This window comes from Callorhinus ursinus, unplaced genomic scaffold (assembly GCF_003265705.2).
Source record: "Callorhinus ursinus isolate GAN/ISIS: 27379988/994484 unplaced genomic scaffold, GSC_fseal_2.0 scaffold11, whole genome shotgun sequence".
In the NCBI taxonomy this organism is placed as follows: domain Eukaryota; kingdom Metazoa; phylum Chordata; class Mammalia; order Carnivora; family Otariidae; genus Callorhinus; species Callorhinus ursinus.
The window spans coordinates 58,462,050-58,489,835 of record NW_027397073.1 but is presented as its reverse complement, the minus strand read 5'-3'; the positions used below and the strand labels follow the sequence as shown (position 1 = coordinate 58,489,835).

The 27,786-nt window shown below is 36.5% G+C and overlaps 1 protein-coding gene across 5 annotated transcripts in view; it reads right to left on the bottom strand.

Moving 5' to 3' along the window:
* Positions 1-3,871: 3,871 nt before the first annotated feature.
* Positions 3,872-27,786, bottom strand: part of ANKRD12 (ankyrin repeat domain 12) — a 122,497-nt gene continuing 98,582 nt past the window's right edge. For all 5 annotated transcript variants that reach the window (XM_025886868.2, XM_025886869.2, XM_073898528.1 and 2 more), the window contains 5 exons: positions 22,418-27,120; positions 14,557-14,655; positions 11,959-12,102; positions 9,142-9,237; positions 3,872-8,533 (listed from right to left, as the gene is read on the bottom strand). In XM_025886868.2, coding sequence (XP_025742653.1) covers positions 8,348-8,533; positions 9,142-9,237; positions 11,959-12,102; positions 14,557-14,655; positions 22,418-27,120 — 5,228 coding nt within the window. In that variant the 3' untranslated portion in view covers positions 3,872-8,347. The remainder of the gene's footprint in view (positions 8,534-9,141; positions 9,238-11,958; positions 12,103-14,556; positions 14,656-22,417; positions 27,121-27,786) is intronic.

The following is a 27,786-nucleotide window of genomic DNA, read 5'->3' as shown; positions in this document are numbered from 1 at the left end:
ATTTATATGAGAGAGAGAGAGATAGGGACAGAGATAGCAAAAGAGAGAGAGCACAAGCAGGGAGGAGAGGGAGAAGCAGGCTTCTCACTGAGCAGAGAGCCCGAAGTGGGACTGATCCCAGGACCCTAGAATCATGACCTGAGCGAAACCCACCTAGGCACCCCATATGCCTGATCATTTTTCCTAGATGTTAGATACTGCAAGTTTTCCATTGTTGGTTACTGGATTTTGTTGTATTCCTTTAGTGATGGATTAAGTTCAGTTGTGCAACTGAGTTACCTCGAATAAGTTTAAGTTTTTTAAAATATATTTTTTAAGATTTTATTTTTAAGTAATCTCTACACACAATGTGAGGCTCAAACTTACAACCCCGAGATCAAGAGTCATATGCTCTACTACCGACTGGACCAGCCAGATGCCCCTGATTTGATCTTTTTTTTTTTTTTTTAAGATTTTATTTATTTGACTGAGAGAGCACACAAGCAGGGGAAGCAGCAGGCAGAGGGGGAGGGAGAAGCAGGCTCCCCATGGAGCAGGGAGCCCGATGTGGGGCTTGATCCCAGGACCCTGGGATCATGAGCTGAACTGAGGCCAGATGTTTAACTGATGGATCCACCAGGCACTCCTGGTTTGATCTTTTTGAAGCTAATTTTTAGGATTAACCAGAGGGGATTCAGGGCTTATTTGGCCTCACAAAGGCAATGTCCTGCTGAGTACTCTATTTGAATCCCTGGCCATTAGATCTTTCCTCCTTGGCTGACGGGAACACAAACTATGCCCAACCCTCTTGTGAGGTCATAGGATTGTTCTGCTACTTCATTATCAATGGAAGTGAAAATGTGGAAGAATTATATTTAGCATGTAAAAAGAATAAATTTCTGTGCCTCTGTTCAAAGAGAATTATGTTATAATGTATTTACTCTGGTATAGAGGTGACTAATAGGGAAAAGGCTTTGGACTATTAATACAAATGTACTTTCGAATTAAAAAGCATTAACATACTGCCACGAAAAATTGTAGCCTGTTTCCCCAAAATCAGTAGGGGAAAATATTGGTGCCATCATGTAGTATTGTTCAGAATGAATATACAGAGGGGATAGCTTGCTTTGGTAATTATTTTAACTCATGATTAGGAGCTTCAAGATTAGGAGAGTTGACTTTACCATATCCCAGTGGAAATACAACTGTATAGTAAAAGATTGCTTAGAGAGTATAAAAAGTCCCTGAGAAAATTCTAAAATAACCCTAAGAATTAGAAGAATCATATCCTTAGCAGCATATATTTTGTAATATTAGGACATTAGACTACTAGGCAGTCTTCCTATCAGAGTTCAGAGTTCTATATGTGAACCCTGTCTGATCTTCACAACATTGAAGAATTCTCATGGTGGAGAATTTGGGAGATTTGCTACTGTGGATCTGTCTTGTTGGCTAGAACAGTCCTGTGCATAATCCAAAATACTTAGTTTCCCATGCAGAAAAATGTAATGGCTGTGGAATTCTGAATGAAATTAGACTCATAAGCCTATTCTAAAGTTATTAGTTCAGCCTAGAGTTCTAAAAGTTACTCTGTCATCCATTCCATCTGCCTGGGAATTTTTTAGTTCCAACTTGTTCTAATAGGGCTGGACTGAAAATATGAGGCTAGGTGAGGAGTCTATCTGAGAAGGTATTTGCTCTTTGGTCTAAAAGAACCAGATGGGGGCGCCTGGGTGTCTCAGTCGTTAAGCGTCTGCCTTCGGCTCAGGTCATGATCCCGGGGTCCTGGGATCGAGCCCCGCATCAGGCTCCCTGCTCCACGAGGGGCCTGTCTCTCCCTCTCCCACTCCCCGCCTGTGTTCCCTCTCTCGCTGTGTCTCTCTGTCAAATAAATAAATAAAATCTTAAAAAAAAATAAAAAAATAAAGGAACCAGATATTCAGTTCTCTGTAAGGGAAAGCAGGCAAAAGAATGACTGCTGAGATGGTACTATGTTTTAGCACAAGAATTTATCTCAGTACTAAGATGTTCATTGAACATCTTTTTTTGGATAATAAAAATTTGCAAAATACCTAAGTGTCTAAGAGGAAACTGGTTAAATAAATTATGGAATGTCCATATGATGAATGTTTAATGAAATGGTAAATTATTTTGCTATTAAGTAAAACATTATGTGAGATATCTAACTAATCATCTATTTATCTATATCACATGGTACTTTTGTCAAAAGCCTGTCACTTTATTTTATTTTTTTAAAGATTTTCTTTATTTGAGAGAGAGAGAGAGAGCACAACAGGGGGAGTGGCAGACAGAGGGAGAGGGAGAAGCAGGCTCTCCACTGAGCAAGGAGCAGGATGTGGGGCTCGATCCCAGGACCCTGACCTGAGCCGATGGCAAATGCTTAACCAAATGACCCACGCAGCCACCCCAAAAGCCTGTCACTTTAAACAACTGACAGTGTTTGTTGCCAATAACGTTTGACCTTCCAAGTGAAAATTAGAATTTTGGAAAACTTGTAATTGTCACTTACAGCTTCACAGCTTCCTGATACTTAAAAGACATTTCTGATGAAATCAGTGGTGATATTAACAAGTGTGAATTTTGGTATTATATAATGAGGTCTGTCAACATTTGGAAGACACACATAACACAGTGAATCAATGTTTTCTAAATGATCAATACACGATGTTAAAAATCATTCATTGCTAAAAGATCCACTCAAAGTGCAAGATAAATAGATTTAATGTAACAGAGTTAGCAAAAGTTGATTATGTAGTTTCAGATTCCACAAGGTGACTAACTTTTTAGAAACTATTTGTTGGGTGGCTCAGTCTAGTAAGCGTCTGACTTCAGCTCAGCTCATGATCTCAGGGTCCTGGGATTGAGCCTCACACTGGGCTCCCTGCTCAGCAGGGAGTCTGTTTGTCCTTCTGCCCCTCCCCCTGCTTGTACTCTCTCATAAATGAATAAAATCTTAAAAAACAAGAAAACTGTTGCATTTTGATGTGGAATCGAATAATGCCCACATTTGTTTGAAAGTCTATTAAATATTTAAAATTTTTAAATATTCTCCCCCTTTTCCTATTATTTGTGTGAGGCCATATTTTTTTCATACAAACCAAACCAAACCAAAACCAAACAAATAATAGATACAACACATTGAGTGCAAAAGCAGATACGAAATTTCTAGCTTTCTTCTATTTGGCCAGATATTAAGGAGATTTGTAAAATTTAAAATAATACACTTTTCCTACTAACTTTTAATTTTGGAAACCTATTTTTCATAAAAATATACATGAAATACGCTTATTAATACATTTAAAATTGTTTTTGTTTTAATTTCTACTTCGGTAAATATCAACTAATATAACACAGAAACAAAAGCTCTCAAAGTCCTTTTAGGACTCCAGAAACTAGTCATTAAGAAAAAATGGAAAAGCAGGCCACAGACTAGGTAAAAACAATCAGGACAAACAAATGTATCTGACCAAAGGACTTATATGCAGACTATATAAAGAATTCCTACCAATCAGGAATAAAGACAACCCAATAAAAATGAGCAAAACACTTGAGGACATTTCACAAAATATGTACAAATGGTCAATATGTGTATGAAAAGTAATGTTCAATCTCATTAGTCATCAGGAAAATGTAAATTAAAGGCACAAGATACCATTACACATCCACCAAAATTGCTAAAACTGAAGACTGACAACACCAAATATTGATGAAGATTCAGAGCAACTGGGTCTCTCATGAGATAGGGGTATAAAATAGTACAACCACTTTGGAGAACTGTCAGTTTCTAATAAAGCTAAACACACAACGATACTCTCTGACCTAGTACTCCAAGGTATGTACGCAAGAATGAAAGAATATATCCACAAAAAAGTACTTGCAGATTCACAGTGGTTTTATTCACAACAGCTCCCAAATTGGAAACAATCCAAATGTCTACCAACAAGAGAACGAATAAACAACTTTGTACAATATACTACTGCTCATTCATAAAATGGAACATATTACTGATATATGCAACATGGATGAATTTCAAAACCTTATGTTGAGAGAAAGAAGGTAGACACAAGAAAATAGTATATACTGCTTGATTCCATTTATATGAAGTTCAAGAACAGGTACAAGTAACACACAGAGATGGGAATCACAGTGGTCGCTTCTGGAATGGGGAGTACTGACTGCAAAGGGGCACCTGGTGGCGGGGACGCCTAACTTTGGTGATGGAAACAATCACGATTCAGGCAATGGTAACAGTGTATACATTTGTTAGGACTGGCCTTTTTGTTTGCTTAAACTGGATTTAAACCAGTTTAGAAAAACGGAGAAGGTACTGATAATGAGCTCTTAAGCTGAGTGATGGGCACACAGGTCTTGTTCTTTAATCTTTAAACGTATGCCGCAAAAGCTTGCTTCATTCTATTAACAGCAAAATTTTCTTCAGAAGTGGGGAAAACGGTGGCTACCTAAAAGCTTTTTACCTGGACTACTCGTATTTTGATATGGCATATAGCTTTTTTTTTAAAACATTTAAAAAGTCACGGAGTTAAATAAACGTGTTTCATAAATAATCTTAAATTCTGTGTAACTAATGATCCCCATGCAAGCGAAGGCATTTATCTTTAGGTAAACAATTTTATATGCTTTTTTTTTAAAAGATTTTTATTTGAGAGAGCAAGAATGAGAGAGAGAGAGAGCACATGAGAGGGGGGAGGGTCGGAGGGGGAAGCAGACTCCCTGCTGAGCAGGCAGCCCGATGCGGGACTCGATCCCAGGACTCCAGGATCATGACCTGAGCCAAAGGCAGTCGCTTAACCAACTGAGCCACCCAGGTGCCCAATTTTATATGCTACTTTTATGGAGATATGCATATGTATAAAAAATTCACATTACTTGCAGATACTGTGTAGTATTTAACATTTCATCACTGGGAAAAGTCATTCTAGATGTATTTTTCACTGTTTTAATGCTAATACTTGTAATTCTACATGCTTTTTTCACCATATTAAGGGAATTATTTAAACTTTATTTGCCTTTGTTCTAATGAACTCTGGTTTTACTGACTGGAAATATTTCGGGTAACTGCTACTGTGGAGGCTTTGTAACTCCATTTTAGGTACAATGGAGATTACAGTGTCAAGAAAGCCACCAAGAAAATGAATTACAAGATATTTAATCCATTAAACTTCACACAAACTTTTCCAAAGATCAGTATCTCTTGTATCAATCTTTTCGCCTTAAATGTTTGAAAGGGATTTTTAGAAAAATTATGAAAATGCTCTCTTTAAAATACAAGAAGACTATCTCATGAGTTTAGTCAATTTCTTCTATATAAAATTTTGTGGGTTTATGTATCAGGATACCAGAAATAGAATAAAAAATATTGCCAGCTTTCTGGATAACTAAGAAAAATACATACTTAGCACTGCACTCAATTTCCAGAATAAGTGTATAATTATTAAGTCAGTTAAAATGAGCCTCATGGGGTCTTTGAGATTTTTGTGGTTATGAAGTTTGCAGCATGTCTAACATTTAATATTCATTTTTGAGACCTCATTACTGAATAGAGTTGAGCTATTCTTCAGAGGTTGTTTCCCCAAAATGAGTATTTCTGTAATTTTGCTACTGCCTAAGTAAACACTGGTGTTTGGCTTAGAGTCACATGGGAGTGGAAAGTAAAAAAACACTTAGCACACATTTCACTCTTATTTTTTTTCTATAAAAATATAACTCTTTATTAAATAACATGCACAAATATCAACTAGTCATTTATTAAACAGATATGATTTAGAACAAGATTTAAAGAAATACAAATCCTTAGGTACAATTTAGTATATCTTGTTCATGATATTTGAATAGTTAAAAAAAATCACTGATTAAACTAACCATCCTTTATTTCTCTTTCAGAACCCTAAATCTTTTTAGGTATATACCCCATTCCAAGGTTTTTCCTAGCATTTCAGAGCTTTAGAATATCTTTAATATCAAAAGCTCTTAACTACTTATATATAAATTCCACCGAGAAGGCATTCACTTTTCTTTTAGGCTATCCGATTGGCTTTGAGTCACTTTACTAAAGGAAATCTCCAGAAGCAGAATCATGGCAGAGAGGCTCCAGCAACTTGAGGTACCATTGAAGAGGGAGAACTAGGGTTAGTACTTAAAAAGCTGGGACAACTAAAATATGCCAGATTCCTGCTTGCTTGCTTTTTCTCTTCTGCAGCTTGTTCTGTGTGGCCAAACAGTGATTTCCCCTCCTTTTCCGGTTGGACCCTCAGAACAAAATGCTGTATAATTTACCCCTCTCATATTTTTCTATGACTCCAATGTTCAATAATCTGGTTTTTTATCTTTAGGCGAAAGTATAAACAAAATTTGCATTGAGTTTTTCCATATTAAAAAGTATTGCTTTTATAAATTAGCTTTTAATGTTCCCAGCCTTAATAAACTTAACTTCAACAAAACCAGTGCTTCAAAATCTACCCTGCCTTTCTTGGCCCCATTTATCCAATAAAAAAGGCCCAAGTCTCTCATCTAAATTTCTAAAGAACACTACATCCAACCATTATAATAAAGTCCTTGCACTGTGTATCTTTTACACGTGCTGCTTTATTGCGCATGCCAAGTACAGTATGAATTAAAATATAAACTGACGTAAAAATTCAAAAATCCCTAAGCTTAATATATACCTTTGCACTCCAAAACTTCCAATTTTTACATTCTCTCCCATTAGCTGGGATGTCCAACTTGCTTGCTGAGTTTAAGTCACTTTATTCCTCATATATTCTTTTTACTTTTCTCTATCAGAATAAAAAATATCCAGCATTATTTTATAATTCAAGAAAGTACTGTGGAAAGTTCTATAAATTTTATCTCATATACTTATGTTCAATTTTACATATAACCTAATTTTCCTTTCAAAAATGTTTAATAAGTTTAGATTTCAGACCTGAAATATTCCTGAATATTTAATCTACTTCATGTTATAGGAGAAACTGGATTTTTTCTAAGTATATTGCTAATTATTTTATTAAAAACAGCATACCAAATTTTAATTATAAAATTCTGAAAATTATGTTTTGCATCGATACAAGGAAAAAATACGTATTAATCAATTTTTCATAAATATTGAAGATTGATCAGAATATGCCTGTTTCTTGTACTTATTTTGACTACCGAATATCTCTTTTTTGATTTCAGTACTCAGTTTGTATTTTAAAAGTGCAAAGGTTATTAAGCTTAAAACATTATATTTAAGCAATGTAAAAAAGTTTTACAATGATTTAACATGACCAATAAAATTTATTAAACATATTTACATATATTCACAGATTCTTTCATACTCGAGTATTAAAATAGACATTTACAATTTCAGAATTTTCATTCAAAGGCATTTTGGGAGAGGGGAATAGGTTCCACTGTGAGATGAAAAAAAGAGCTGTTTCTTTGCATGACTAATTCTAAATAATGTGTCCAACATAGTGAGTCATAGGAACTATCCCAGGAGACTGGCATGAAACACCCTACACTACTTTAGGCATCGCCTATGGAGAGAGTTAAATTATAGGAAACATGCAATACAACTAAGTCACAACCTTTACAGTTATGGTGATGAAAACAAGCTAACTCAAACACATGCATGCCTTATTTGAAAGTTTTGCTACCTGAACACATTACTAGTACACTCCATACAAACTACAACTTTGGTCCAATAAAACATTAGACACAACAGCTTTACAATTATTTCTTTGTACATGTTTTGACTACCAATCCCTTTGTATACATTTTGACCATTAATTACAAGATTTACATCTGCACAATATGTATAAAATAAGTTATTAAAAAGGAAGACAATATTAAAACTTTGAAAAGAAAACTGTACAATTAATTTACAGATAAAATAAACTGAAGAAATTTTGTGCCAAGTTTTTCTTCCACATTAGAAACTATTTGGTAGGAATTGAACCTTTTAGTTTACCAATATATTTTAATGAAACTTGAAAGATTTGAATACTAGTGGTTATCTTGTTACTTAAGAGGGCTAACGACTTCCAGTGCTGTTAGCAGATTCTCAGCTTTCAAAATATCTACCACAGTTTGCCAACATGCTCTAATGCCATAGTTACCTCTCACCAATATAGATTTCAGTTAGAAACTGTTTGGATCTAGGATTCAAAATAATTCTTTTCATTTTTCATAAAATGACAGTGTTTACTACATAACCAACTTCAGTCAAACTTTACTAACAACTGTAAAGGCATAATATCAGTATTTTTCTCAAAAGGCAGTGTTCCACAGTTTAATACTCTTGAGCCACATGAGTTTAAGACGACATCACCGGAAGGAATGGCTGCTATATAGGAGTCAATTCAAAGTCATCATTAACATCAACAAGGGGAACATAAAACTCCTGGATTTCATAAATGCTGATAGATTTATAGGTGGCAGGATCAAGTTCCTGGAGTTTGAGCTGCCATTCTAATCTCTGGACGGCATTTAAAGCTGCAGCTTCATGTTGTTGCCTCATTAAAAGGCAGGTCTATTGAGAAGAAGAGAAGAGTTAATTGATTTTTCTGTTAAATCTGCTTTAAAAATTAATCTCATCCATAGTTTCTTTAGTGATTAAGTTTTTGAATGACACACCCATTTCTGCTTTACCCTGTATCTATATGACAACTATTTCTGGATCTGCAACTTCACGACTGTCTGACCTCACAGACTTTAATTTGAAACTGCTCTTTCAAATAATGAGATTTCAAACTATCAGAAGAATCACCAACATCTAAGAAGTGATTTTTGAAACGGTTTAAAATCTCAAACCAAATAATTTTCCTTATTTGTAGTATATATTCTTTCCTTATTGCTCTAACCCATTCTTTCATAAGTCAGAACTATCACCAGACTTGGATACTGGACAGTAAGCATAAAGATCCCCATCAGAAACTGCTTCTTCTGTGATAGTTTCATCTTTCATTCTACACTGGTCTTGAAAAATGGACTTGTGCTCTTTATTTTCCTTTACTTTCCCACTGTAGCTGGCACGAGGACGCATGACTAATGGCTATCTCCTTTCCTAGTCACTCCTAACAGAGCTGCACTGTTTAAGAGGGAAGCATCCAGTTAAACTGAACTTCTAAACATACATACCTTTAGTTTGTCAAATTTATCATCCACATCTTGTAACCAAGACATGAACTGTCTTGCATTAAAGCGATCCCTCACAGAAGTTTTACTGTCATCAGACTGAAAGAGAACATCGAAAGTAGCTGAATACTATGCAAGAACCCACTTTAAAACCTATATGCCATTATATCTTTTTATGGTATGATGGAATGATGGAAAGAATGATAGAAACATTTTGAAAAAGGATAAAAATATAATTTTTTATGCCTACAACTTTATTAAAATTGATTTTGTGTCTCATTTTAATTTTAATGTTAATGTTTACCATATGTAGGGAGAAAAAGTGTTAAAGTGGGCTACAGGGCTTTGAGGCCAACATTTTTTCCAGGACCAATATTTTGGAGTGATCGTAAAGAAATTCTGTATCAACTCTTAAGAATACCAGTTTTGGAATGAAGACAGGCTGTATTCAAATGCCAGCTTTGTGTCTTACTATGTAATCTTGAACTAATTACGTACTTTCTCAATTTTCCATTCTGTAAAGCGGGATGAATACCTCTTTTAATCTTGTTTTGAGAATTAAATTTTTGAAGTCCTCATCAGAACGCTTGGGCATACAGGCAGCACTCATTCCAATAAATGTCTGCTGTAATTACTATTACTACTATTACCACCAGTACCATCAAAGTGCCATGCAGGCATCACGTAGATGCCCACATTCTGAGCCACTATCACTTCCTCCTTGGTCCTCCATAAGATGTCTTGAGTCTTTAAAATTTTATTGTTGGATCTTTTTAATATTACAAGTTTATTTTGAAAAGGAAGAGGTCTGATGAGAAACTAGACTAATGGATGACCCAAGCCCTTAGCCAGGAAAGGTAGATTTCCCTTTTCCTTAAATTCCTTGCAGGCTATTCTCATAGGAGCCTGCTACTCAGTTTAGAGACCAGTGTCTACTCTAAAGCCAGAGTAAAAGGATGGGTAAGAGTTCCACAGTTTTCCTCAAGTGAAGGATTAAGTTCTTCCGTCCTTAATTACTAGGCCGATCATGGCCTAATCTTCTTTCAGTCTCTGACTTGGGGATCATTCTAAGGGCTTACTGGGAAACTTCACTTATTTTTGATGTTCTCCTTATCATCTATCTGGGGCAACAGATGCTCATCTGAAGTTTCATCATGTGGTGGTCCAGTGGCTTTGTGTCTCGATTTCCAGTTCTGCTATGGATTGGCTTTTATTTTTACATGTCTTTTGTCATTTCAGGGAGTTTTGGAAGGAAGACAAAATAAAAAGGTATGTATACCCAACCACTGTGAACCAGAAGTCTTCAAGAGACTTTCCTTGTAGCTTGATTTATATTGTTCTCAAATTGATTTCAGTACTCTACAATTGCACAGAACTTGAAAAGATCTCAAGATATTACACTGTCTAGTCCAGCCTTTAGTTAAGCTGTTAATTTCCATTATTAAAAACCATTCATTCTTCCCTTTAAATTCTTTAAAGCTGAGAATTATGTAAATTCCCTCAGTGGCCTTTCCAGTGTTTATTTCCTTAGAGTCAAATAGTTCTTTCTTAAGATCCAATTATTATTATTAATATTTTAGAGAAAGAGTATGCATGCAAATGGGGTGGAGGGGCAAAGGAAGAGGGAGAGAGAGTCTTAAGCAGACTCCGTGCCCAGCATGGAGCCCAATGCAGGGCTTGATCTCATGACCCTGAGATCATGACCTGAGTCAAAATCAAGAGTCAGATGCTCAACGGACTGAACCACCCAGGCTCCCCCTAACCAATTATTATTATTCTTAATAGCCTTTTCAAATATCTCTGAATACTTTCATTTGGGTAAAACAGTTGGTGACTTAAAGTTTGAAATATACTGATCTAATGTAATCTTTTTTTTTTTAAATATACTTTTAAAGATTTTATTTATTTGAGAGAGAGAGAGAATGAGAGAGAGCACATGAGAGGGGTTAGGGTCAGAGGGAGAAGCAGACTCCCTGCTGAGCAGGGAGCCCAATGCGGGACTCGATCCAGGGACTCCAGGATCATGAGCTGAGCCGACCGCAGTCGCTTAACCAACTGAGCCATGCAGGCAGCACCCACCCCCCCGCCCCCCCCTTTTTTTTAAAGAGGAGAAAAATAAAGCCGAGAGAGAACTAAGTAATTTTCTCTGTAATACACCCTATATCCTTTGTGTTTCTAGTCTGTTTGACTTAAAACAGCATTTCCTAGTATTTCTGTGTGATAATCCTTCACTGTCCATGCTTATACTCTTTAATCATTATGTTCTCTCTATGACCAATGAATTTCATTCTAGTTTGTGAGGCACAAGAAATTCTGACAACTGATATATTTGGTTCTGAATTCATATAATTTCTATATGGCAGTAAACTTTATTCAAGACATAGCTACAGTTTTTTTTTCCCCCACAACTATATTTCTTTATTCCAGCCATATCCAAGATCAAAACAAAAGCCTGGCCCTATTTTAGCACCACCACAATCTAGAGATTTAATCTGCCTGTAGTGTTTTCCAGCTTACAGTTGCTTTCCAGTTGCTTGAAGGTACAAACATCCACTTTAGAAACAAATTACAAATTATGTAAAAGGGCACTATCCTAAACACATATTGGTTTTGTAAATATCAGCTTTTATAATATAAGCCTAATGTTTAGAGGATTTTAGAAAAAAGATCAAGTGATCTAGAAGTACTTTATTCTGCAAGAATTGTTTTTCTCCTTTGAGTTTTACTGATTGCTGAATTCAAGTTTCTTCTATGGAAATAGATTACAAATGCACCCAAGTTGTATTTAGGAACATTTTAACTGTATCAGTGGCACTTTACCTGAGCGTCCAGTGGCACACTGTACACTTCTGCATCCAGTAACACAGTGCACGCACTAAATGGTAGTGTTTGATTTGCCAATGTTCTTGCAGCTCTGTAATGAACTCGTAGAACTTCCTGTTCATTGGATACAATGAGTTTTTCCTAGATGAAGCAAGAATGGAAAAAAAAAAACCCATAATACTTCAATCACCTGTTTTTTTCAAATAACTTAAAATGTACTAAAGAACCTGAATCTCAAAAGTTTTTTCTTTTTTAAAACATTTTATTTATTAGAGCAGAATGAGCATGACGGGGGGAGGCGCAGAGGGAGAGGGACAAGCAGACCCCCCCCGAGCAGAGATCCCGACATGGGGCTTGATCCCAGGACCCCAATATCATGACCTGAGCCGAAGGCAGATGCTTAACCAACGGAGCCACCCAGGCGCCCCGCAGATAAGTTTCTTCTTCACAGAAAGCTTCAGAGATTTGAGAACTCAAAGTGTTCTAAAAGTATAAGTAAATGTTCTCTTTCCAAAAGTGGCAGGCTTTTTAAAAAAATTAAGTTTTCAAGTGTACAATGGTGGCTTTTAGTATGTTCACCAAGATGTTCAACCATCACCACTAATTTCAGAACATTTTCATCACCCCAAAAAGAAACTCTATCACCAGTCATGCCCCATATACCTCCTCTTCCCCTGGCAACCACTACACTCTACTTTTTATTTCTATGGATTTACCTACTCTGAACCTTTTCTTACAAATGGACCCATGGAACATGTGGTATTTTGTAACTGGCTTCTTTTATGTCACTTGTTTTCAAGGTTCACCTCTGTTGCAGCATGCATCAGTACTTCACCCCTTTTTATGGCTGAACAATATTCCACTGTATAAATACACCACATTTTATTTATCCATTCATCAGTTGATGGTCTTTTGGGTTGTTCCTAGCTTTGTGCTATCATGAATAACGCTGCTATGAACATTCATGCTCAAGTTGTTGCTTGGATGCATATTTTCTGTTTCTCTTAGGTAAATAACTAGGAGTGGAGCTACTAGGTCATATGGTAGTTCTATGTTTAACCTGGTGAGAAACTGCTGAGTTGTTAACAGCAGTTGTATCATTTTACATTTCCATCAGCAATGTATGAGGGTTCCAATTTTTTCACATCCTTGCCAACACTTGTTATTATCTTTTAATTATAGCCTTTCTAATGGGTGTGAAGTGGTGTGCCATGGTGGTGGTAGCTTCTGTTTTATAATGAATATTTTCATGGAAACAAACACTGTACTTCGATGCTGATTTTAAACCTCTGACAATCGCAGTATAATCCTGTCTTAAAATGTGTTAACTGGGGTGCAATACTTCCAATTACATAATATGCAAACTCATCCTATCATAAAGTTAATGAAATCATCTAGGCAATCCTCTGCATTTAGCAGACTGGGAATTCCTAGGGTGTAGCTACAGATCCCAACCCATGGTGATACTGGTTACAGACTTGTGTCATCTGGTGGTAACTGTCTTCTTTGGCTTAAACATCAGTGGGGACAACCCTGGGACCTATGGCTCGTTAGAACTTCAAGGACATAGGTAGTGAGTCTAGGAATCCTTCCATTATAAGATGTCCATCATTTTGTTGGTTCTGTCAGGCAGGCTAGGCTGAGAAAATATTAAAGATGTGGCTGGTCTCCTTCCCACCACATTCCCTAGTCTCTCTCGACTTGACAAGAACTTTATCCTTCCCCTACTGGAGCACGGAGGCCTCATTATATCCAAATACGTTTTACTGTATAGAGTTTTACTGTATTTATAATTTAGTGAAAACACAAACACAGTCCTATTTAATCTTTTAAATTTTATGTGACAAATGACACTCAAAAGAGAAGAGGTAAGTCTAACACTTATGATTTATTAAGTACAAGTTTAAGGTGGGACTTTAAATGATAAAATATCCAAAAAATTGACCAGATACTAAGAAAAAATAGAAGTTTTCCTAAAAGATTAGCCATAGTCGTGTACAGATTAAGAGCAATAACCAAAAATCCCTTAACACTACATGAGAAAGAAATATATTATTTGAAGTCAGACTTCCTCCCCTAAAATAACTAACAGAGGTATGCTGCTTAAGTGACAGTGTAGATATCCCACTTTAGGTCACCATTCTTAATGTTATGTCTTTGCACTTCTAGAGTACAGCTTCTCAAACAATGTCTTCTGAGACTGGGTTATTAGTTCTTGGAGAGGCAGAGTGGGCATGAGCTAGAAATCCAACTGTCTAACTAGGAATTCACCATTTTAATTCCACAAATTCAGCAAATGATAACAAGAAATTAATTATGAGAGATTTTTATACATCAAAAATACACTCAGCATGAACTGTAACATAGGGACAGCTACCCTAAAACAGGCTTAAAAATTCCCTAACTACACAGGTACAAGATAACAAAATCAAAGCATTTCCCAAAATGGTTCTAAATAAGGAAAATCCCCTAAGAGAGTTGTGTGTGTGTGTGTGTGTATAAAATATATACATATATACATAAAATATAATGTAGGTCATTATAATCTATTGTTAAAATAGAGTAATTTTTAGCATAAATTTAAGTACTTCTTACCCTTTCAATACTGTGTTGCAAACGTAGTTTCATTCTTACAACTTCCTGTTGCCGAAAAAGCTCTTTAAGTGGATCTGACAGGGAAGGTGGTGGTGTAATCTAATTTTTAAAAAAACACATTAGTTAAAAATACTAGTTTTTATTTACAATGGGCTATTCCTAATTTTTTAAGAAGTTTTATTTACTTAAGTAATCTCTACACCCAACAAGTGGCTCAAAATCGTGACCTCAAGATCCAGAGGCGGATGCTCTTCTGACTGAGCCAGCTGGGCAAATGGGCTATTCTTATAAAATTAAACCTTTTAGTCCATTACTTAATGAAAACATCAATTATGATGTACTCTGAATTAGATAATACAGTAACAATTATACAACTTGTTCTCAATTTCAACGGTCTAAACACAGCATAGCATACCGATAAACTCCAACGTTTTAATTCTTTGAAATTTGCCACAGCAAATTTCAAAGAGCAAATTAGAAGGGCTAAGGACTAAGGAAGTTCCTTATTACAGAGATACATTTTAGAGCATCAGTAAGTGACAGCTCATATACTGAGGGAGGGTTCACAAAAACAGAAAAACACCAAGCAAACAGTCCTAAAGGTTATAGTAGTCTGAGTCTTAGTGTAGTAAACATGAAGTCTCTTTGTAGACAGGATACAAACCAAATGCTAAAGTGCTGAGTTTTACATTTACTGAATTAAGTCTTTTATAAAAAGATGGAATTATCCTCTAATAGATTTGTAGTTTTCAAACTTCTTTATTACAGGTGATAACCCATTTTGTCTTTCCATACTCCAAAAATCTTACGGTTGGTTCATCTCTAATTTGATTCTTACAGTGGACTGCTTTCTGGTAGATGCTGGAGGTTAAGGAAGAAGATGCCACCTATGCACTGCTCTACAGTTAATACAGAGGTATCTGTGATCCCTTAATATTCTCCCTCTGCCCCTTGGAGTATCTATATTCCTCCCTCCACCCCCAACTAGCTTCTAACTACTGTCAGCGTTTGGGGCAAAGTAAGGTATCACAGTATGTTTTGGCACCATAGAATAACAGTTGGCTCTTCTGATTCTTTAGAAGGTGGGACAAGCAGATTCTACGTACTTCTGGACGTGGGGCTGAAGGAATTATACACCATATATGAAGAGCTCTAGCCATAGAATCAAACCTGGATCTAATCAGGACTCTATACTTATAATCAGTAAACAGTTTACAGGAATTATGGGGGACTGAAAAAGATGTTAAATAACATCATAAGGATTCACTCAGTTGAATTAATGTGGAAAATTCTACAGGACAAGTAACTTATTGGGGTGGATTATTTTTCAGGCCTCTAACTTCAGTAATACAATTGTTAGATGTCTGTGCCTTATAAATGTCTTTAAATTAGTAAGAGTAACAGTGAAGTTTAATGCTACTGTGTTTTAAAGTTTTCCAAAATCTTAAAGGCCTCCTTTATGCCCAGAGGAAGAGTATCTACTCCTTTGGGCCTGGCAGAGAAAGCTTCTTGGAGAGGGTGATACCTGAGGTTATATCTTAAAGGAAGAGCCAGAATCATGAGTTAAGAGAAATGAGTTGTGGGGAAAAAAGAAGGGAAAGAAGAGAGGGAGATAATTCACAGAAGAGAGGACAGTGTGATCAAGTGCACAAAACAAAGAGACAGGACGGTGCCTGGACACAACTACAAGTTGAATTCCTGGGACATCAACTTTGAGGGAAAGAATGGTAGGACATGAAGATGGGGAGAGCAGCAGGGGCAAAGTAATAAAGGTTGTAGTCTATTCTGTAAACCAGCTTTTCTTTCTTTTCTTTTTTTAGACTAGCTTTAATTTTTTTGAACACTTTATTTATTTGACAGAGAGGGAGAGATAGCAAGAGAGAGAGAGAGCACAAGCAAGGGGTGCAGCAGGCAGAGGCAGAGGGAGAAGCAGGCTCCTCGCTGAGCAAGGAGCCCAATGTGGGGCTTGATGCCAGGACCCCGGGATCATGACCTGAGTCAAAGGCAGACGCTTAACCAACTGAGCCACCTAGGCACCCCTAGCTTTCTTAAAGTGTGTTCCACAGAACATAGGGCTCATAAAGATGACTTGCAGGAAATGGTTCCAAGAATGAGTAAGTTTGGGAAACACTGTACATATATCCTTACCTAGGTGTCTCACAATTAACAAATTAAACTTAATGGTTCTGAGAAGTTCTGCAGTGAAGAAAGAAACCTTATTCTTAGATTAACGGTGTTTCATTTCCCAAACGTATTTGAGCATGAGCACTCCCCACCTTGCCCCACCATCATCCCCATGTGTTTAATTACACGCTATGGAACAGATATTATGCATAACATATTAGGGTAAATTTTGTATGTGGTGGGAAACCACTGAAAGATCTTACAGCTCACTGCTGTGCTGCAGAACAGATAATTAGGAGGACAAGACTACAGGCAAGAAATTAAGGAAGCAAATCACTGTGACCCTGGTATGAGGAGGAGGAGGGAAAGGAAGGGAAGGGGTCTAAAAATACAGTGATTAAAGATAAAAGAGAGGGAGCAGCTGAGGAGGACTCGTGGGTCCTTCAGCATGAGGACCAAATGGCTGATAAGAGCTAATCCAGGAGTGGAGAGCAGACAGGAGAAAAGAGAAATAGGATTTTGGGTTAAGTTCAGTGCTGACATGTTAACTCTGTGGAGCTCATGGACATTCAAGTGGAGCTATATCCATTTAGCAAAAAAGAAGTTGAGAGAGGTTTGGGCAGAATACATAAATTTGGAAATCTGAAACATCTATCAATGTATAGAGAAATGGTAAAACCACCAAAAAGGAATATATGGAGACTTTCTGAGGAAACTTTCCCTTTCCTGTTTTCCCCATCTATCTTTAAGTGAATCATGTTTGTGAGAGTTTGTCTTTTAAGATCTGTGACTCCCAGGAGTCTCCAGAATATAAAATCTCTTGACAGCTTCCCTTGGATGTTCTTCCTTCCTGTCATCCACTCTTAGAATCCCACCGTAGGGACTCTATGTGCTGGTACTCGCAACCACAGTAGATACCAGGATGTGACAAGTCTTTTTCTTTTATCCTCCCCCTGTTCATTTGCCTTTTGGGAACCTGACCTACAGTTTTATTTTTCTTCCTTTGACTTCCTCGGAAAAACAGCAGCATTCTGTTTAAATTATGAGAAAAATATCTGCTAGAAGACCAAACACTTAAATTGACTTTGGAGATGTTTCACTACATTTCTAACAGGTTCTGTAAATAGATCACACAAATGTGGAGAGAGTAATTCAATAAAATGACAATTAGCTGACAGTGGAAACAAATGGATAAAATCATATTGGAAACTATTAAAAATAATGTAGTATAAAAGTGATTTTTGTTATTCTGGTTTTTCATTCCTTTTTGAAATGAAATGTTGAACAAATGAGTTTCAGTCCAGTAAGCTCAAAAGCACAGCCTTTTATGAGCAAAAGATGGGCGTTTGCATATTAGCTCTAATAAATATGAATCTTAAAGTTATTTTGAGCTGGATAAAATAATGATAATCTCTTAAATCTATACAATATTTTAACGTTTTTAACGGGTTCTGGCATGTATTTCAACTTGCTTTGAGGTAGAGTTGGTATTACTGTTTTATGGATGTGAAACTTAAGAATCAGAGAAGGACTTATTTAAGATCACACAGCTGGTTTGTAGAAAAATCCAGACAAACTTATGTATACTACCTGGAAACTACTGCTCTTTCTACTATGTATGTGCTGTGTGTTTCTTTAATAATTCTCATTAAAAACAAACAAAAAACTCCCTGCTACACTCAGAAAAAATTCTCAGCTCCAGTTATAGCCCTTTCTGAAACAATATTTGATATAACTAAATTCTGATTAATCAAAGCTATATCTCCAGGATTCAAGGGAATTAAACTTGCATTATATCACCTTTGAAGGAATAAGAAAAGGTAATAAATACAAGCCCACACAAGCCCACACAACATATATACAAATATGTGTGTCATACTATATATGCATCTTTCAATAGGTAGCGCTAAAAAGGCAACCTTATATGGTTCATTAGAATTGTTTTTAGGGACGCCTGGGTGGCTCAGTTGGTTAAGCGACTGCCTTCGGCTCAGGTCATGATCCTGGAGTCCCGGGATCGAGTCCTGCATCGGGCTCTCCGCTCAGCGGGGAGTCTGCTTCTCCCGCTGACCCTCTTCCCTCTCGTGCTGTCTCTCATTCTCTCTCTCAAATAAATAAATAAAATCTTTAAAAAATGACTTAAAATTTATTAAAAAAAAAAAAGAATTGTTTTTAGTGAAATAGCTTGTACAAAGTTTAACTTAAATGGGTTCTTCACAGTTTTACCTACATTTTTCAAGCCTATAATACAACATACTTCAGTTAAAACTTCTTACCCTTTAAGGGGAAACAAAGGAACAAGAAAACTATTGGCTTTATATTCTTTAAGTTATTAAATTATTTTGCTGAAAGAATTTGGACAACAAATTTACTTATTTACAACTCTATTCTTTTAAATCTATTACTGCTTATTAGTAGTAGAGTAATAAATAGCAAAATCCCTGTCTTTTAAGATTTAAAGGCTCTAGCATCAGATATATTCTGTGGATGTGGGACTAAAAAACCATCTTTCCTCTAACTTTTTGATCTTCTCTGAACTAGGCTTTGAAAAAAGAACATGTACAAAGGCATGATGTGAAACAGTATAGAATAGCCTGGGGAAGCATCATATACAGTTAATAGGGTAGTAACTACAGCCAAGCCTTAGAGAAGTGTGGGAGGACCTGTAGACAATGATGGGGACTTTTTCTATAGAAAACTGGGAGTCTCTAAAGATGTTTAGCCAGGTAGTCACAGAATCAGATCTGACTTATGTATTAGGCACCTAGACAGTAAGAAGGCTAGTGTGACAGAAGAGTTTAGAATAGAACCTATGGCAGCTGTTCAGAAGAATGCCTGTTTTGCTGGTTTCTGATATCCAGTTAGCACAATGCTTAGCACATGGTTATGAATTATTTGTTTATACAATACTTTGAATATCTGATTATGCAATATTCACATATGTGAATGAATAGTCTATGGAGCTAATGTGGTCCGTACACAGCAGTGGTAAGAGAGAGAGGGGAAAGGAAGTGAGATGAATGAACATGACTTAGTGACTGATATGATGGGAAGGCAGAGGGGAAGAGATGGAGGTTGAATTTTGGGTTCCTAGCCTGGGAAATCAGAGAGCAGATAATGACAGTAACTAAATCAGAGGGCAAAAAGAGCACTTTTGAGATAGGATAAACGGGTTTGGCATTGGATAATTATATTATCCTGGTATTGGTACCTGATAATTATATAGATATTGTGGGACACTCAGGTGATGTTCAGAAGCAGCTAGAAACACAGTTATGGAAATCAGTAGTGTATTCACAGCTGGAGATAAATCTGGGACTCATTCTACAAGAGATAAATAGTGTCCTAGCCCTTAATCAGATTATGAGCAGACATGTGAGCAGTTAACTGTGATATAGTGAAGGCATGAGGAAGATACAAACAATTCTGCTTTGACAAGATTTTGCACAGAGGTGACAACACAGCTGGAACAAAGGCATGGAAGAGGACAGAAAACGACGCCTGGCAAGAACAGTATTTTAGGTAGAAGGAACAGCAGTAAGTAGCAAAAGTAGTGAACAAGAGATTTCTGTTGAGAAGTGAGTTAAGTATGGCTGAATTATTGGGTGAGTTTGGAAGTCGTGAGAAAATAAAGCTGGAGGGATAGAGCAGATTGGGGTCAAATTATAAAATGAATGGTTATGGTAAAATTAGATGTAGATTTTAAGCTGTAGGTAATGGGAAGCCAGCTAATCACAGCTAAGATATTTAAGTAGGGAAATAGTTTTTTGTTGTTGTTTTTTTTTTAAGTTTCATTATTTAAGCGATCTCTAAACCAACGTGGAGCTCGAACTCACGACCCTGAGATCAAGAGTCGCATGCTCTTCTGACTTGAGCCAGCCAGCCAGGCGCCCCTTTACTGTTTTAAAAAGGATATACATTTCACAACAAAAGAGAATGCTTCTGCAGAAAGAGTAGAAAAAAAGAAGTGACAAAGTTGCTGCAATGTTCTAAGTGAGAGATGATGATGAGGGCCCTAAAACAGGGTGGTGGTAGAAGGTACAGTTAATGGAGAGAGTTCTAAGGTAGAATGGTTACTGGCGTCATCACTAATAATAATAAAGATTTGTTTCTGAGAGAGTGAGAGATAAATCATTTCTTTTGGTCTTTGGGAGTCTGAGGCTGGAGTGGATACTTGGCGCATGGTTAGACTCCTCCTTCACGAATGAGGCACTCAACCCGCAGCTCCTAGGAGTGTTGGAGGCTGAAAGCTCTCAATGAAGTTCCTCTCAAGGAACTGGCAATGGGAACACTGGAAGGAAAGACAGTTGGTATGCCCAAGGTCATGTTCCCTCCCTGGAGGCAGGCTACCTGTCAGAAGGGCCACCCCAATCCAGAGCTCCTGTGGGTTCAGATGAAATGAGTGCTGCAACTACATTTCAGTTTGATTTCTTGCTCTGCTGAACTGTGGTTCCTTCACACGGTTACAGGTATTGTTCCTGACAGCACCCACCAATAAGCTTCTTGCACACAATCTCAGGGTTCATTTCCTAGGGAACTAAACCTATGACCAGTATCCGCAGATCATTTAGATGCTGCTACCCAGGAGGCACCTACAGCTGATTGTGGTGGTCAACAGAGATGACATGGCTAGGTAAGAATTCTGGGGGACTAAACTGGCATATGGAAGAGTACTGAAACCATAGGAATAGCCAAGACCACAATGACAAAAAGTTGACTGAAGAACTGATTCCTAGAGAACTCTGATGCTTAAAGGGTGGGTAGAGGAGTCATTAAAAGAGAGAGAAAAAGATAAGTCATTGAGGCAAGGGAATCAGAAGAGAGTACCATCATGAAACCAACGAGGGGCAAATTTTATGAACAAGACAGTCACAATGTCAAATGTGACGAAGATCAAGTAGAAAGAAATAGAGGCCAACAAATCTGGCATTACAAGCTCACTGGTGATCTGTGCCGGTGCATATGGTTTAAGGGATGAACAGAGAAAACATCAGGTATAGGCTACTCTTCAAGAGTGCAGTGGTAAAGGAAAGACAGAGGGAGATCTTGACAAATGGCACAGTCACAGGGTAACTTTTTTCTCCCCAGGATGAAGGAGAACCAAATCACTGGTAGTTAATGACTCCAGTCTGTCAATAGGTATGTTTGACTTAATGACTCCAGTCTGTCAATAGGTATCCACCCACCAATAGTGGGTGGATAAAGGCCAATAGAGAGAGAAAATTAAAAATATATCAGCAAGAAGTGGCTCAACAGAGGAAAGTTCCAGAGAAGACCGTTTCAGAAGCACATGTAAATGAGTTACCTTTCAAAGTAATAAAAGCATACCTCTTTTGGGATCAAAGGAAAAGCAGGTAAGGAAAAAGAAAATACTGTAGAACAGTGCTGACTGATAAGGTAGCCACTAGCCACACATGGCTATTGAACACTTACTGAAAATGTTAGCCACCCTTAGTTTGAACTGAGATGTACTATTATGTACAACAGATTTCCAATACTTAGTACTATATATATATATATATAAAACATGTCTCACTCATAAATAATTTCTCTACACGGATGTATTTTGAAATAGGATTTTGAATATACTGGGTTAAATAAAATGTTAAAATTAATTTTACCTGTTTCTTTTTACTTTTTAAAATGTGGCTACTAGAAAAATTAAAACTACATAAGTGACTCGCATTATACTTCTACTGGACAGTATTGCAGATGAATATCAAGTGATGTTACTCACTGTGGGAATGCAAATCTTGCTTAAGGGGTTTCCATCCAGGAGGTATGATCCATTAAATGTCACATATTCATCATAATACTGGGGTGCTTGAGGAATAACACTACATAACAATTTGCGCTTTTCTTCAATTTTTTTCCGTATGTGCAAGTATTCGAAATATGGATTTGCTCTCTCTGAACTGTATGGCTGAATCTCATCTAGTTTCAGAGAATCTACAACGGCCGCCAGAGACTGCTGAGTTTTCTCTTTTGCTTGTAGTAAAGAGGGACTCACTTGCACAGGCTGAGGTACACGTGACACTTTCCTTTTCCGTGGGTGGTGAATCTGAGGATCATCTTCTTCAGTCAATCTTATTCTTCCTCTAGGAGATGATGATTCACTGTCTTTTTCTGATAACAGTGTACAGCTAGCAAGAATCTGTTTGCTTTGATTTGTCACTGTAGTTGCTTTGTTTCTAGTCATCCTCTGAGGGATTTGGTTTTCAGTTTTATCGTCTTCAGCATTTTCTTCTAATTCTACTTTACCTACTTGACCATATTTATGCATCTCTGGTTGAGCTGATTGTTGCAAATGGTTTTCCACACTTGATAAAGTGCTTTGTTGTGATTCTTCATCATCAATGGAAAGCAAACACTTTTCACCTTCAGGGCAATGTTTTGGATTACCTTGTTCATTTAGATTTCCTTTTGGCATGCCTGTACTCATTTCACATAAATCAGACTCACATTTATCATTCAAATGAGTTAAGACCAAACTCTCCAGTTTGTTTTCTTTTTCATGTGAAATAACCTGAATATCAGATGTGCTATTTTCAACCTCATGGCCATTGGAAGACTTATACATTAGTTTGCTAAATGTGTAATGTGCATTTAGCTGGGAAGAAGCATCACTTCCACTGAAGTCTTTTTCTGGTGGTAATACAGGTAAAGTATTAACCTTTTCAAAATTTGGTGATGCTTCTTCAACAGTGCTTTCAGAGTACACTGGGACAAAGGCATCTGCCTTTTGAACATCTGTTAGGACAAAAGTATTCTCCATCTCTTTCGTAGATTCATTATCAGGATCTAAAACAGAACTGATAATTTGAACTGCATTTTTCTGTTGTAAAATACCCGGCTCTTGATTGGCAACATATGACACAGACATATGTTTAGAAAGAGATTCAGCATCTGAAAGTGATTGGCTGTGGAAAGAGCAAGGTTGTTGTGAAGGCAGAAAGGACACCGGGTCCTGAGCACAAGAGTTTCCTGGCAGTTCAGTCTGGAAAAAATCAGTGTTCTGTTCTTTCAGTATTTTGTTTTCAGAATTACAAAAACCCTGAAGAGAAGAATCTTGATCGGGTGTACTAGAATTTGGGCAGATCAAATCACTGGTGCTTAATGACTCCAGTCTGTCAAAAGGTATCTCCCATGATTTATTTTGGATCACACCAACTTGATTAGATGGTTCTAAATGCACAGGACTGTCCATTAAAGTGCCCATTGGAGCAGTACTCTTGATAACATTTATATCAGCTGAAATATATTTGCTGCTTACAGATCTAGTTGGAGAGGCTGCAAAACTGGAATGTATGTTAGACATATTTGAAAGTTCTCTTTCAGACACATTTGAGGACACCTCAGATTTGGGAGAAGGACAAACATCTCTTGGCACAGCTAAGCCACCTTGACTGCTTTCTTCTGATATTGTTTGGAATTGTTTTGTATGTTCACAAATGACAGATGGCATGCTACATCTTCGAACTTCTACAGTTGGTCTCCCCTCATTTATAACTAGTTTAACATCTTCTACAGAAGATGATCGGAGATGGGATGTTGGAAGTCTGCTTGTATATGGTGGTTTAATCCGCTCTGGAAGTTCAGCCAAGCTATCTAATTCCCTTTCATGAAGGGCAGGAGATTTGGCAACTGGCAAAAAAGGTGACTGGGAAAAGGACATTTGGGAATCTGAACCCTCTAACATAAAGTCAGAGTCATACTCAATTGGAGGCCTGGGGGTCGTCACTGTAGTATGGCAGGAATCTTCTGAGCTAGCAACTGAGATCATGGATACAGATCTGGAGCTGAGACCTGGCTTTTCACTTTCTGATCTAGGAGATCTGTTTAAACTATTATCTGAAACAAAAGATGACTTCCCTAAATTTGTTACATTTTTGGTGTCAACAGATTGTGATCTGTTACTTACAGCATCTTTAGACTGTTTCTCCTTGGTATAAGCATCAGTCAACTCTGAACTCTTTGACCTAGTAAGTTCTTTATTTTTGGACTCAGCTAGTGCATGCTTTATTTTTTCTTTATCTTTTACTTTAAGTTCTAAACAATTACGATTTCTCAACCGCTCCTTTTCTTTTTGCTTAATTTTTTCTTTATGTTTTTTGTGCCACTGCTCTATTTCTAGGTCTTTAAGGCTTAGCATTCGTTCAAAACTTGTCTGCATTAAATCATCATTCACTAACCTCTTTTCTTTAGGTCGAGTATCTTTTGATGCTGGTGAGGACTTAAGTTTAGGCTTATCTGCTTCAGCTTTTAGTTTGAGTAAACTATTTAGTTGAATTTTATCCTTATGCTTGTCTCGTTCTTTGTATCTGTCTATATCTTTATCTTTTTTATCTTTCTCTTTCCCATCCGGGGTTTTCAAAGGTTCATCTTTTGTTTTTTCTTTAAGGGATAAAGTTTTCTCATGTTGTGCTTTACTACTGTCTGCTATACTTGACTTCTTCTCTTCCTGGAAGTGTTTGGAATTAGTTATATTTATGCCTTCTTTATCTCTAGATTTTTCCTTTTTATCTACCTCCCTGTCTTTTTCTTTACTTTTGCTTTTTTCTGATTTAGTATAGTCACTATTGTCTGCTTGTTTGGGTTTTTTTTCCATCAAATGCTTTTCTTTGCTTTCTGCTAGATGCCTCTCTTTTTCAGGCTTGTCATGTTTTCTCTCCATCTTTTCTCTACTTTTCTCTCTGTCATCAGTTTTTTTCATGGTGTTCATATTTTTTATCTTCTCGCCTTCTTTATGGCACCTCTCAGTGTGGTGTGAATACAGCTTGTCTTTTTCTTTTATTCTGTCAACACAGTCAGTAAGATCTAACTTGTCTTTCTCTGACTTATGCTCATGTTTGATCTTCCTCTCTTTTTCAGAATTTTTTCTTTCAGTCTTCTCAACATCCTTTTCTTTAGTTTGAAACCGCCTCTCAGATTTTTCCTTATTTTCTTTTATATGCTTTTCTTGTTTTTCCATCTCTGTTTCCTTTTCCATTGAGTGTAACCCTATAGATTCTTCACTGGCATTTGTTCCTAAAGAACTGCATTCTGTTTCTTTATCTATGGGTATGTTCTCTCTTTCTTCTTTTAAATCTTTTTTTTCTTCCCTGAAAGATTTCTCACTTTCCTTTTTAATCCTCTCTCGTTCTTCTTTGAAATTCCTCTCTTTTGAAACATGCTTTTCCTTGGTTGATTTATCATCTTTTATGTTTTTTTCCAATTTTGATTTTTTTTCTGTTAGGGACTCATGTTCCATATTTAAAAACAGATCTTCAGTCTCATCACTTTTAAAAAAATTCTCTTTCCAAAATTCTCTGTCAAATTCTACACTCCGCTGCAGCTCTTTAGCACTATCTCTATTTTTGTATTTTTCCTTTTCACCTTCAATTTCTTTTTTATGCTTTTCTTTTTCCCTCTCTTTATGTTTCAATTTATGCTTTTTTAATGTTTTACCCTCTTTATCCATTTTTTTCAGTGTGCAATCTGAATTTTCAAATGTTGGACTATGATCTTCATCCTTTACTTTGGCATTTGACTTTTCACCAAATTCTAAGTGGAAATCTTTCTGATGTTTATTTTTTTCCTTATGCTTACAAGATTTTACACTTGAACTTTCTGGCAAGAATTCCGATTCTGTATTATCATACCGAACAAGATCAGGCTGTAATGACATTTCAGAACTTCCCGGTGATAAACATGTTTTAGTATGTTCTTGTTTTAGTGGTGTTGACTGCTTTTCACTTAGTCCACAAGAATGTTTAGGAGATTTACCTGTGGAGATATGAAATAAATGTAACGAAGTATCATCTTTTGGGCTAAAAGATTTTCTAAAATTCCCCTCCTCTCTGGTCTTTTCTGAGCAATCTAGTGCAGTATTAACTGTCAAGTTTGTTACTCTGGTATTTTCTTTCCCCTCTTTTTCTTGCTTCAGCTCTTGGTTCTCTTTATTTTTGTTCTGGTTCTTTAATTTTCTTTTAACTTTGCCTTTCTGTTTGTGTTCATTTGAAACTCCATATTCCTTTTTGGTTTGTGTATCAGAATTTGATGTTTCAGGGACAGAACATGGACCAGAAACCTTTTTATTCTGAAGAATTTCTTCATCTGAACTTTCAGAACTTGAATACAAAACTCTAGATGGCTTTTGTTTTTTACTTTTAAATGATTTAGGATAGAAAGCTTTCTCCTGTTTTGTAAATAAACTATTCTTTTCTACTTCAGCTTCATTCTCTTTTCGTAGCTCTTTCCTAAGAATATGTCTGTCATCAATCATTTTATTTATTTCTTCATCATCATCATCTTTGAACTCATATTCATCAAGAGCAGATGGAAGAGGTGCTTTACTGGGAATTATCTGTTTACTTTCACAGATGAGAGAGTCTTTCTCTGTCTCAGAGTCAATATTTTCATCAACACTGGAAGGATTTACAGACCGAGCCTCTTCAGAATCTAGAATAAGAAGAGAAAATCTGTTGTTGGTCAAGAGACAACTGCCAGAAAAATAAGGCTGAGAGAAAAATATAGCATATAAAGTATTTCAATTCAGAAAAAATTTCAGAATTATATGTGAATAATACAATAAAATATGTAAGAACTCTGCTACAGTATTTTGGGAAACATTTATAAAGAATCTGCTTCATAATAAGATCCCTTGACACTTCTAAAAGCACACAGTATAATGAATTCAGAATTCATATATCAAGATACATGATATAAAAATGTATAGTATAAAGCAGAAAATCCAGAGGACTGAATTCAGGGGAAATACTGGTTATATAAAATTTTACATATACGTACATTTTTTTTCCTGAAGAATACTGAAGATTCTCTGATGCAAAAAGGATTAAGACCCACTAACTTAAAGGGACTAATTAAGTATATATCACCTACTGTCTTATAGATTTCAGAATTTTTATGAATAAAATCATGAGGGATCAAGTGAGTCTCATATAGTAACTTAAATAAAGGTGAATGGTTTTGCCTATACAAGACACATGACTATCTGCTTAAAAAAATTAAAGTCATGTATCTCCCAATTACATAATCAAGATTGTAACAGATATTAGACCTGACACTAATATACACTCTAGTACAATGGGGGGAAGTAATGGGCTC